At 33.9% G+C, this 13,489-nt stretch overlaps 1 protein-coding gene across 3 annotated transcripts; it reads left to right on the top strand.

Annotated features, from left to right (window-relative positions):
* The first annotated feature begins 627 nt into the window (after positions 1 to 627).
* On the top strand, positions 628 to 13,268 carry LOC111708412 (protein ABHD17B). Of its 3 annotated transcripts, none has more exons than XR_002766662.1 (10): positions 628 to 970; positions 2,510 to 2,599; positions 3,210 to 3,280; positions 5,411 to 5,541; positions 5,896 to 6,044; positions 8,310 to 8,401; positions 9,536 to 9,599; positions 10,214 to 10,285; positions 11,088 to 12,606; positions 12,757 to 13,268. XR_002766662.1 is itself a non-coding variant. In XM_023481774.1 (9 exons), the coding sequence occupies exons 1-9, from the start codon at positions 851 to 853 to the stop codon at positions 11,169 to 11,171; spliced, it is 873 nt and encodes a 290-aa protein (XP_023337542.1). In that variant the 5' UTR covers positions 628 to 850; the 3' UTR covers positions 11,172 to 12,905. The 3 variants fall into 3 exon arrangements, 1 of the variants encoding a protein (XP_023337542.1); XR_002766664.1 differs by having other exon boundaries at positions 11,088 to 12,105; positions 12,580 to 12,938; XM_023481774.1 differs by having other exon boundaries at positions 11,088 to 12,905.
* Positions 13,269 to 13,489: the final 221 nt, after the last annotated feature.

Below are 13,489 nucleotides of genomic sequence, written 5' to 3'. Positions count from 1 at the left end.
ATCCGACCTACAAAAAGTGTACATCCGACCTACAAAAAGTGTACATCCGACCTACAAACAGTGTACATCCGACCTACAAACAGTACATCCAACCTACAAAAAGTGTACAGATCCGACCTACAAAAAGAGTATATCCGACCTACAAATAGATATGTACATCTGACCTGCTCCATGCACATGACTAGAACTCAATCATGCCTGTAGGTCGGATTAAAAAAATAAAATGAGTAACCGACCTACAGCTGTCGTAGGTCGGATATAGCAATAGGTCAGAAAGTTAGTAGGTCGGAAGTTCAGTATAGAGGATGTTGCGTATAGACGATGCAACATTACCAATTTTGTGTTATAAACTGTATCATTGTTTGACGCGCACGTCCTCATGAATTATAAACTGATAATTAAAAAAAAAAAAAAAACTGAATTTATAGAAAAATTAGTTCAAATAAGCAAGTAATGTGTAGATTTGAACTACAGGGAATGACGTCATGTCAGTATTTCAAATGAACAATAGTTCAAACGAACAATAGTTAAAAGTTTGAAATTTCAAATCGAAGACGACTAAGGTAGCCTTGGAAATAGAACATGCGCAGTGTGACGTCATAATACAACGACGTCACATATAGACGGAGAGAGAGAGAGAGAGAATGAGAGCCACTCTGTACCAGCCGTGCTGGGTATTCTATTCTTTAATGGCGGATACATACAAAAGCTGAAACACAAGAAATAGCATTGTTCTGCAATCAAGACCCACGCCCCTTTTTCATTAAACTCTGGTTACAAATAAAATTGCACCGCCCATTTATCGTTAAAACCTAGTGATGTTGATTTCTTTTCCTGACCTGTGACTGAAATGAACGGGATGGGTTTAAGTTTAAGTGAAATATGTTGTCTATTTTGTTGTCCTCCCTGCCCTTCCAAGATTGCTGCTAAACTAGCGTTCCTTCCTCCAGAAACTACATATTCATATGAGGTTAGTTCCATGGTGATAAAACTGTAGGACTAAGATTTATTTTTTCCGTCCTGTTAAGGACATTTTCATGTTTTGTACTTTGTTTTCTATAAATATGGGGGCGTGACCCAGTTAGGTTGGTAAATGCAATGACCACGCCCAATAATTATTAAAATTTCTGAGTTTTATCTAAATATACTTCTCTGTCCACTTTTCATCCCCTATCCTATCTTATTTCCATCCTCTCTCCTCAAAGGCGTATACAGGGACCAGTCTAGGAGGAGGTAGGTTGTACACTGCCCTTTACCTGGTTCGGGTCCGTCCTAGTGAACGATTTTTGGCCCCACCTCCCCCTCCTATCAATTTTGTACATGGATCTTACAGAAAGTGTCTTAAAATAACCTAACCTGCGGCCGCACCGCTCGGCCTCCTAGCCTGTCCCAGCCGCAGCGCTCGGCCCAGAAAGTGTCTTGGGGGGGGTCCAAAATCGTATAATAGGACGGACCCCACTTTTCTGTCCTTTTTTTGAATTCTTCCTCCACTCTCGTTCCATTTTCTTCTCGTTTAGTTTCGACTCTTAAATCCTGAGTTGGGTAGGGGTGTAGTTTTTTATAATATATATTTACCGAGGGGTTTGGTACTTCAAAATATATACCCCTTTTAAAAATATATGCTACTGATGAGTGGGTAGTGGTGTTGTTTTTCTAAATCTTGGAAGCGTCGTAGTTTTTTATGATAAGATACTCCTGAAGGGGCAGGGGTGTGTTTCTTTATATTATATACCCTTGAAGGATTGGTTGGGGTGTAGTTCTTTTTAAAAGATACCCCTAATGAGGGCAGGGGTGTGGTTTTTCACATAATTTACCCCCCATGGTTTTCTGGGATTGTGGTTCTTCATAATATATACTAGCTGAATGGCCCGGCGTTGCCCGTGGAAGAAAAATAAATAAAATTTAAAAAAAATATTTTAAAGTTTTTTAGTCTAAAAGACCCATCGGCGATACGCTACATTTATATGAATGTCTTGTTTTATTATATAGATATGCCTAAGGGATTATTAGGTGGTTCTTTAAAATACATAACTCTGAGTGGGGTGGAGGTCTAGATCTTACAATTTATCAACTAGCATTATTCACTCTAATCGTCATATGTATTAATAGTAATTATCTGCACATTGCGTTTAAAATTTTGTTTTTAAAATCATGCCCTTTTCCTGCAATCATTTAGAATTGGAAATAAAACAATAACCTTGTATAAAGAAATGTTAAACAAGTTTAACTCAGGACTTTAAACATCCTTGACATATAATCTAGAGGAAACCGACCTTAATGGTACACAAATTAATAATCGAATAAATTCCTCTTACTGCATGTTTTACGGATCTAAATCGTTTCCCAAATCCCCATAATAATTACTTGTAACCTAACCTTTTATTAAAGATTTCATCAGTGTTTAGGTGTGCAAATCCTGAGGTCAGGAAACAAAATTTAATCAGTTTTCTTTAGATCATAACAGATAAAAGGTTACCGTCACGGCCATAAGAAACTGTTGTTTTTCTAGGATGAAGACGAAGCGAGGGATAAACAAAAACTGGTTTTGAGTGAGAAAGCAGAATGGCAGTACTCAGACAGAGAGAAGGAAAACCTAGAGGTAAATTCAAACCTGTTTATTATTATTTGCCAATCCGTTGACTCAGTGTTGATTCATTAGTTTGTTGATTCGAAGATCGATTAATTTTTAAATTAATTGATTATATACCCAAGACTTTTTTATATGCAATAAAAATTTTATTTATTTTGACTTTCTCGTAATATATTTTTTCTCTTCCGTTACACAGTATGGATCCCTGTATGATATAGGTTTTGATTTGATTACAACAAGATTAACTTCGGAATGATTTTGCATTTAATTTGAATGAATGCAAATATTAATGCATAATTTAATATCTAAATTAATAAATAAATTTACACTTGTCATAAACCCTACGTTTACCCGCCATTTTATGTCACAATCGTAGTATCAGTAGTGGGGTATATTTTCTTGAAAACTATTTCCCCGCTCTTCGCTGAATTTGAAAAATTAATTACTTTTCATGAAACCTTTTACGCATCGGAAAAGGGAAAACAATTTTTCGGCTGATCCCTAATTTCTTCTTTTCACAAAAACAACTGGAAAAATCATCTAAAAGGGAGGGCGGATTTTATATGTTAATAAAACCCCTGTAAGAATACGTTTAGATATATAATTATTGTTATTTCAGGTGTTCTACACCAGAACCAACAGAGGGAACAAGATCGCTTGTATGATGGTTAAATGCTCTCCTAATGCTAGGTAGGTGTATAAAAAAAATCTTTTCAAAATCCGAATCGGTTTTTTATAAGACGGATTCCAGAATTCAGATCTAGGTCAGTTTTTCAGAAGAAGCATCTAGAAAACAGAACTAAATTCATGTGCTTTTTTTCAACCAAATCCAGTGTCTAGGTACGGGGCAATGTTTTGCAGGACTCATTCAGAATCCGGGGTTGGATTCATGCTTTGCAGGGCGTGGATTATGAATCTGGGTCAGTTTTTTTATTATTCATAACGTATACCTGATCCGTGTTCGTTTTTTACAGGAAGGATCTAAATCCCCGTTCCGTCTTTCTCGAGACAGATTTAATATACCATTCTGTTCACCACATAACAAATACAAATTTCAAATCCTATTCTTTTCACCACAGAACAGATTCAGAATCCCAATCTGTTCACCACAACAAATTCAGAATCACATCTGTTCATCATAACAAATTCAGAATCCTAATCTGTTTACCACAAAAATAAATTCCTAATCTGTTCACCACAACAAATTCAGAATCCTATCTGTTTATCCCCAACAAATTCAGAATCCCAATCTGTTTACCACAAAGAAAAGATTCATAATTCCCATCTGTTTAAAACACAACAAATTCAGAAACCCAATTTGTTCGCCATAGAATAGATTCAGAATCCCAATCTGTTCAGTGTTAATCACAGATCAGATCCATAATCCCAATCTGTTCACCACAGAACTGACATTGTATCCCAATCTGTTCACCACAGATCAGATCCATAATCCCAATCTGTTCACCACAGAACAGATTCAGAATTGTTAAATATTTAATGTGAATTGATTTAGTAGTCGGCTCTTTCATAGAAAAATCAAAATCATAAATATTTCATAAAAAGTAGAAATTAATCTTTTAATCTCATTGATCAGGAAGATGTCATGGGCGTTCACAGAAATTTTCTGCTGCGCGCTGGTTGTATTCATTTATTCAGAAATAGTTTTCTTATGATTAGAAATTTTAACAAAGTTTTGCATTTTATTTACTTGATTATGCTATAAACTGTGCTTTATTGTTTTACAGTTTATGTATCCAGAGGTGGGAACTTTTTTCAAATATTTTATATCTTTCACGCTTGTTCTCGATGATCAAGCTTAGATGCTCAATAGAAAGGCTGTTGAAAAATAAACTTCACACCTATCCGATCATAATGAAATTTATATCAGTGTCTCTAGGATATTAGGACTGATAATTTGGTCAACCCTGCTCTGAATAAATGCTTTTTATCTCTAGGGGATGGAACTGATTTCATTATAATGGGATAATAATCAAGCTTGTGAGAGAAGAAAGTGTGAATTGTTGGTTTTTTTCATCACCCTTTTAGATATCTATACAGCGTAAAACACCACGGGATATCGAACGTGTCCAAATTGGATATTTAGATCAAGTATTTAAGATTTATGATATTCCAGTTGTACAAAAGTTCTAACCTCAATTGATTTAGTTCCAGCCGAGTAGTTTATTATTCATACATTCATAAATAAAGAATTTATTCAATTACTCTCCGACCGACTTTTCTCATTTTTGTTTAAGACACCATTTCATGAAAAAAATGTTGAATATTTAAAATTTCCCAATTTTTTTATGTCCATGTTAATTTTGAAATGTTTAATAACTTTTAAAAAATCGTCAAAACTCTATTGACCATTTAGATATGGAAGGGGATTTGAGTTTTGAAGGGAAGGGGAAGTTGTCTTTTTAGTTGTTTTGGTTAATATTTTACCCCTTGGGATCCGACTCTACGATTCCATTTGACTAAATTGATTTGGATCATAAAGAGACTGCGTAATTTTAAGTGACCCTGCATGCAAAGATAGCAATGCACAATTCACAACGGTACCCTGGAAACTCTAATATGAAAAAATGAGGGAGAAATTGTCGTTTTTATGACTCTCAAAGTGTTAAATTATGGTAATTTCGCCATTATTTTTTATATGCTAGAAATGCCGAAGTCACTTTTGCAGAGAAATAACAATAGAGAATAAAAGTTTTGAATAAACAAAAACAGCTTTCAAGGTTATTGTTGCAAATCGAGCATTGCCATCTTTGCATTGGAGGTTCTCTTTAAAAAGCACAATTTTTTATTACTACTGTCTAGGTTTACAATCCTCCACTCTCACGGGAACGCAGTTGACCTGGGTCAAATGTCTAGTTTCTACCTGGGTCTAGGATCTAGGATCAACTGTAATATATTCAGCTACGACTACAGTGGATATGGAGTATCTTCAGGTTCGTCTAAATATGTCCCCCCCCCCCCTCCCCTAAAATTGGACTGGCTTTTTAAAGTTGTTAAATAGGACAAACCTATTATTATGAAAGACTTGGCAGTGGTAATTCAGAGGGTTAAAGGGTCTTATTATTTAAATTTTTACAACATATCTAAGAATGTCATAGCGTCAATTGATATCAAGCTAATAAAATTCAAAATGGTTCCTCCTAAATATCTACTGTCCTTATAATTCTGTTCGATCCTGGAAATAATTTTTATGAAAGACTTAATTAATGGTTAAAAGGTTAAAAGTTGGGAAACTTGGTAAAAAGAGAAAGAATTGAAAAAAATGTTGTAATAAAAATATTTGTTAGGTAAACCTAGCGAGAAGAATCTGTACGCTGATATTGAGGCGGCCTGGCACGCCCTCAGGACAAGACTAGGCGTGTCACCTGAAAATATCATCCTTTACGGTCAGAGCATTGGAACTGTACCTACTGTTGACCTCGCCAGTAAATTCGAGGTTAGATACTTTTTTATCTAAAGGGATTGTTCACCAATTTGAAGATGTTCAAAATTCGCCCCAAGTCGGAATTTGTAACGGGACTAAGCCCCTTATAACCACTCAGAGGGGAGGAAGGTCAGCCACAACAATTTCTAGTCCGAGCCTCATTCTCATCATTTTCTCGTCCGAGCCACCTCGAAAGTGTTCAATTCTCCAAGATAAAACAATTTTTTAAAAATTCGGTCACGTTAGAGCATTAACGAAATATTAAATTTTTGTAATTAGAAAGAAATACTTTCAATAGATTTTAAGTTTTTGAGTGCAATGTCCTTAAGAATATTCACCTTTCTTACGCGCATTTTCAAATAATTTAGGTGTAGAATGCCACAAATAATTCCAAGTTTATAGAACTTTAATCTTTTTTGTTAATTTTAGCGAAAACCATAGATTTTTTTCGGGCGGTTCCATGGGGAAAAATATAGGCAGAGATATGCCAAATATTTTGCTATTTATTTTGTATCACGAAGGTTAGCCATTACGGAGGCAGAAGAGATTTAAGTTTCACCTAAATAGAGTTTGACATCATTCTCACGATTTCAACATGATGTAATCATTGCAATACTTTAGTCTATCCATATTTTATGCCCTAACGTGGGCTGATTTTTAAAACAGCGTTATCTCCAAGATTTAGAAACTTAAAAACACATAATAAACGAAGGACGATGATTCAGAGGTGGCTCGGACGAGAAAATGAGGAGAACGTGGCTCGGGCGATAAATTATTGTGGCTGGCCTTCCTCCCCTCACTCAAAGATGTCCCTGAGGGAAAACAAATATCCGTTTTATTTTTCATAATCTACTTTCACGTTTTCATATATTTTTGTTAAGTTGGAATATTTTCCCCCTTCCAAAAATTTTGCAAACTCAATTTAAAAAACAATAAAATATTTCACGACAACGAAAAATATATATAAAAATTTTGTATAGAAATGAAAGGTTTTAACAGATCATATTCAGCAAATACGCAACCAATCTAAAAGCAAAGATATTAGCTTCAAATTTTAACTTGGGTTTTCTCAAATTATTATTTGATAATTTTTATTTTTATTTTTATTTTTATTTATAATAGATATGATTGATAATTTTTATTTATTACGTATTACGTCACAAGAACTCCAACCAATGAGAGTGCAGTACTGGTCACATGATACAGACAGACATATATATGCATTTTCGTGATAAGCTTGATAAGCTTTCCGCCTATACCCCCTTTCATTTTTCCTTTACATTACCTTTAACGACGGTCTAGGGGTTACTTGTCGGGTTCCCTTTTAGATCATGTTATTCATTATGTTAATATTAGCTTTATCGTCTTCTGAGATGGTTTTTAAAAATTTTCTTTTTGAGATAACGTTCAATTAATTTCTTGGAGGTTTCTTTCTGTCTTCTTGATAAAACTTAAATGATATTATAATTTTGAGTAATTAAGCAATTGTTTTTATATTTCTTAATCCTCAGTGCAAGAAATCACAAGTAATAACTATACTTATTGTTTAAACCAGTGATCCAAGATGATGAGAAAATATAATATTTCAGTTCACATTGACGTCATTCTTTTCAAAACTTACGTCATTATATTATAAACATGACGTCATTCATTCATTCATTCATTCATTTATTTGGAATACTTAGTACTGTAAGAAAAAAAAGAGTACCGCGATTTACAACTGCATTCTTTCAACTTTCATTTGAGAAACAATGTCTGAAAGGGTTCCCATTTTATATTCACCCCTCTTTCAGAAACCGAAGCCTTATAAAATATATTTAACTGTTAATAATGATGAAAATGTATTTATTTTTTATTTTTATCCCATTAGGTGTGTCAAACCTACTTTCATAAAAAAGAATTTAATTTAATGATTGTTCCGCAGTAATTTCAGTTTAAAGTTCAAAGGTTTTAACTTTTGGTTTGAATGGCGCTAAGCCAAATCTACTAAACTCAATATTAACACCATCATACAGGTTTACCCTCAAAGGATGAGACAGACACGTTGATATCCTTCACTAAACTAATCTCCCCTGATCTGGTTGGAGCTGTACCCTTCACTAAACTATACTACCCTGATTAGGTTGGAGCTGAACCCTTCACTAAACTATACTACCCTGATTAGGTTGGAACTAATAGATTGAAGCTGAACCCTTCACTAAACTATACTACCCTAATTAGGTTGGAACTAATAGGTTGGAGCTGAACACTTCACTAAACTATACTACCCTGATTAAGGTCGGAGCTGTGATCCTGCATTCTCCCCTGATGTCGGGAATGAGAGTTGCGTTCCCTCAAACCAAGAGAACTTGGTTCTTTGATGCATTTCCAAGATATTTTACTCTTAACACATTACTCTATCCTTAAAAGATATTTTACTCTTAATACATTACTCTGTCCTTAAAAGATATTTTACTCTTAATACATTAGTTTATCCTTTAAAGATATTTTACTCTTAATACATTAGTTTATCCTTTAAAGATATTTTAGTCTTAATACATCACCCCTTCATTAATACATATTTTACTCGAACCCATTACCCTACCCTTTATCGGATATATATTTTACTCAAACCAATAACCCTACCTTCTCCCATATAGATATTTTACTCAATCCCTCCACCTACCCATTAATAGATAAATGATGTGATTATTTGAGATGAGACTTGCAAGGTGCCCCATCTAGGGCATCCCAGACCGTCTACAGAAATATCAGACTCATCCCCTGTTCAAATTTAAAATATTTCTACTCGTTCTCAAAGTTTCTAAAGTGCAATTTAAAAATCTATTATAAATTCATCAGCTAAGCTGTTAAAACAAAATCCACTCTAACTCTCACTGAAAAGATCTTCGAGGAAATTATTATATTTTAAAGTTTCAACCCTTCGAATCTTGTTCATTGTTCTCAATTGCAGTTGAATAGAATATTCTGCATCACTCCAACTAAACCTTCTGCTGTATTCCGATCTAATTATGAAGATTCCATGAGTTAAAAGTCAGGAAATATCCTTGTCCGCTAAAGATATTCCAACTTGAATATCAGATTTATTTAATTAATTTTGTTCCTCTTGTCAGTAAAATATCGGAATTGTTTAAATATTTTATTCAAATTGATATCATGAATTAATTGAACCTATATATGTAAGAGAGACCAGCCATTGAATCTACGTAACATATTTGAAATTAATAGACTTTAATCGTTCGGAAACTTTTAGATTCAGAGGTTTAACTAATTAGATCTGCGAGAAATAAAATAAATTTGCAACAATTGCAACATAGCGACATTTCATAGTTAAAGGAAAAAAGAAGACGAGGAAAATTCCACTGTTTTCTGAATCTCACTGACATGAGAAAGAATTCTGAAAGTAAAGAGTTGCCTAGATGGCAATCCTACCACACACAACATATATTTTTCCTCAATTGAGAATTGATTAAAACAAAAAATTCTCTAATTATAAATATTTTCAGTATCGACAAGATACCTCGAGTAACCTCCCCGGTCCTAGTTATTCATGGAACTGAAGATGAGGTAATATTTGTATAATTTATTAGTCAATTTTTCTACAACTTATAAATTATATGATTTATTTTTATTATCTTTTTAAAGTGATTTTGGCCATTTTTAAATTCTTTTTAATTCATACGCATATATTTCATTATATTCATTAACATAATAACATTTACAATAAGTTTTTTCATTAGCACTGAAGTTGATTTTTTAATTCAAATGTTATTATCCTTTTCCTTCATTGTTTTGGTGTTGCTAGTTTTGTGTGTTCATGAGAAGCATTAAAATGATTTTGGTTTCAATATGAAAGTGACAAAGGTACTGATAACTCTCCACACACCATAACTTTATAATCTCTATATCTTTGGAACCTAATGTCATATTTCTAACTAAAGGTTTTATAGCACAAAAAGTCGAAGTTTGAAGTATCAAAAGGTTCAACATCAAATTGCAAAGAATAGACATAAGAAAATTAAAGTTTTTGGCAATTTATCAGTTCCTTAGAATAACATAGTAGTAATATGTGGTAAAATTATTCTGGATTATCTTGATTATTTTGATTGATATGAGTTGTTTGATTGATTAACTGATTAATTATCCAAGAAGATCTGGTTAATTCTGTTTTCTATATCTAGGTTATAGATTTCTCTCACGGGTTGGCAATCTATGAAAGATGTCCCCGGGCAGTTGAACCTCTTTGGGTCGAGGTAAAAAAGTTTTTAACTTTTTTGTAAACAACTTGTGGTTTGGATAAAACAGGGATGTATTTTCTCTAAATATCATCCCCCCTGAAGAAAATAAAAAAATTATGGGAAAAGAAATTAACTTGTGGGTAAAAAATATCCAAAACAAAGAAAAAAAAATGCTTTGTTAACAATGAACTTTTTATTTTTGCCCCCACAAATCATTTAATGTTATTTCTGAAAAATATACACCCCTGGAAAAATATTACCCTGCTTCATTGCATTATCAATGGTTTCCTTTGGTTCAGAGTTTTTCCAAAATGGTATTTTGAAAACTTGAATGATTTTTCTTTTCTTTTACTGAAAACAAAACTTTGCATAAGTTTATCCGATGATTTAAAAAACAACTAGTCATAGTTAACTCGTATACAGGGAAAACTATCTTCTGAACATAGCATTAAGTGACCCTCTACCATGCAAAGAGGGCAATGCCTGATTCAATTATGTGATATTGACGATTTTAGGTTTGTAACTGTTAAATTCTGAATTTTCTATTTGTTTTTCTTCAGTAGATTAAGCAAAAGTCATTTTGTAGAAATAAGCATATTTCAAAATTATAAACATTGATATATAAGTCATACTTGATCAGCCATAGATCTTATAAGGATTCCCTTGTGAATCGGGCGTTGACATCTTTGCATAGAGGGTCACATGAAATTACAGTTTCTTTAAGATTCCTAAACGTGACCCAAAAATATTTTATTTTTTCACAGAAAATTTTTCTTAATTTTATGAAGACGACTTTCTGATTGTTAAATAATTTCAGGGAGCCGGGCATAACGATGTAGAACTATACAACCAATATCTAGAACGTCTCAAAACCTTTGTAGCTCATGAGCTCACCAACTGACACCGATCCAAACCTGTCGGAGCTGTAGAGCTCGTCCTTACTCAACCTTCCGGACCAGCTCAGTCTCCGGGTCCCTGGGAGTACCGGAAGGACTGGCCTGAAAGGCTCAAGTCTATGAACCAAATACAACCCCGGGCCCAGGCATTTTCTCTGGACCAAAACCGAGTTCGTGACCCGATTATTATTGCAAACGTCCGGCCTACGTCGGATACTCGAATCCTAAACCTGGTTCAATCCGGTTCTCAAGAGGTCGGCTCCGGTCACTCGAGTCCATTGAACCAACGGAGGACTGATGTTGACCGACTATTATCTGATGTCTCCGTATCCCCTCCAGACTGTTTTCAATCTATCTCAATGTCGGAGAAACTGTTGTAGTAGAATTCTCAACACTAAGATCATCCACCCTACTCGGTACACCATGTACATTGTACACTGTACTGTATAGTGTACATACTTTAGACAATGCATGTACACACTGCACCCAGTGTACACAATTCCCTATCGTTGATCAAAGTGATGCCTCATAGACGAAAAAGACGGATTCTTCAGTCATTGAGATTAAGAATTTATAATTATATGGATTTGTGTTGTTCTCGTCCTATCCCCTCACCTAACCTAATTGATATAAACCTTCCTTCTCCAAACCTCCTTGGTTTTCGGGTCTACTGAAACCTGCATGTTCTTATTTTCTTAATTATCCAGGGAGTTTATTTTTATCAATGCCAAGTTCAAATACTTGAAACTCTTGAAAGAAGAGTAAATATGTTTTATTTTAGTTAAATTATTTAGAAGTCTGGTTGTACAGTGTACACGTAATATTATCATGGAAACCTCATTCACATTTTCTTATTTCTTCTTGTCCGCTCTTAAACCTTGATTCATGTTAAAATTGTAGATTCAATGCTGATCAAATGATATCCATGAACTAGCAAGGGTCAAAGATGAACTTGGATTTACCTTTAGCCAAGAGTAGACCATTTACTTTATTTTTAGACTTTTCTGAGTTAATAAAGTTTATCTATTTAACCTTGTTAACCAGGAGAGTTCTGTCAAATCCTTGATATCCAGTAGCTCTGTTAAGCCTTGGTATCCAGTTTTAGCTCTGTTAAGCCTCGATATCCAGATTTAGCTCTGTTAAGCCTTGATATCCAGTAGCTCTGTTAAGCCTTGGTATCCAGTTATAGCTCTGTTAAGCCTCGATATCCAGATTTAGCTCTGTTAAGCCTTAATATCCAACTTAGCTCTGCTAATTATTGATATATAGTTTAGCTCATTAAATCCTTGATATTTAAGCTTTAGCACTCTTAAGCCTTGATATCCAGCTTTAACTCTGTGAAGTCTTGATATCAACCTTTAGCATTGTTAAATCCTTGATATCCAGTAAGCCCTTTCATTCCTTGATATCCAGCTTTACTGAATCCCTGCATATGCATTGGTACAAATTGATTCTTTTTAAATCCAAAATGTTGTGGTTTAGTTTTTTCATCTCAACAAGTCCAACAAACATTTTTTGATTTATCCGCCGATCCCTTCTTGTTCTTTAAATCAATAAATTTGTATCAATCCCCTTCTATTAATAAACTAGTGTTTTGTAACCAATCCTACGTGTCGCTTGCATATTGAATGTATTATAAAAGAAATTAAAAATTTATTCAAACCATTTTCATAACGTTTGTTTATAATCCAAAGAGAATCTGTTTATCAATTAAACTTGCCAGAATTGTGCAAAATAGATATTTCTGTTCAATTAAAAATGTGAATTTTGAATATTATTTTAAAGCGAAGTTCTATCTCCTTTGCATAGACTACTAGAAATGTTAGAAAATGGATTCAGAAGTCTGGAATTAGTTAGATAATGGATTCAGGAGTCTGGAATGAGTTAGATAATGGATTCAGAAGTCTGGAATTAGTTAGAAAATGGATTCAGGAGTCTTAAACTTTAATATGATGGATTTGGAAGGCTGTTAGATATCAGGAATTCAGGAGTCTGGGAATAGACTGATAATGGTTTAGAAGTCTAGAAACTGTTACATAATTGATTCAGAAGTCTGGAAGATGCTAGATAATGGATTTAGAAGTCTGGAAACTGTTAGATAATGGAATCAGGAGTCTGGAACACCTCAGAAAATGGATTCATGAGTCTGGATTATCTCAGAAAATGGCTTTAGAGTCTGGAAACTGTTATTTGTATTTTGGTTAAGCGTCTGAAAATGGTCTGATACTGGATTCAGGAGTCTGGAAACTGTTAGATAACGGATTTAGATTGTAAAGACTTAGATTCTTGATTCAGGACTGAGTTTGAAATCTCTCAGATTATT

The sequence above is a fragment of the Eurytemora carolleeae genome, unplaced genomic scaffold (assembly GCF_000591075.1).
Source record: "Eurytemora carolleeae unplaced genomic scaffold, Eaff_2.0 scaffold38, whole genome shotgun sequence".
NCBI classification, from domain to species: Eukaryota; Metazoa; Arthropoda; class Copepoda; order Calanoida; family Temoridae; genus Eurytemora; species Eurytemora carolleeae.
Note: the sequence above shows the minus strand (reverse complement) of the source record. Positions and strands in the feature narration are given on the sequence as shown.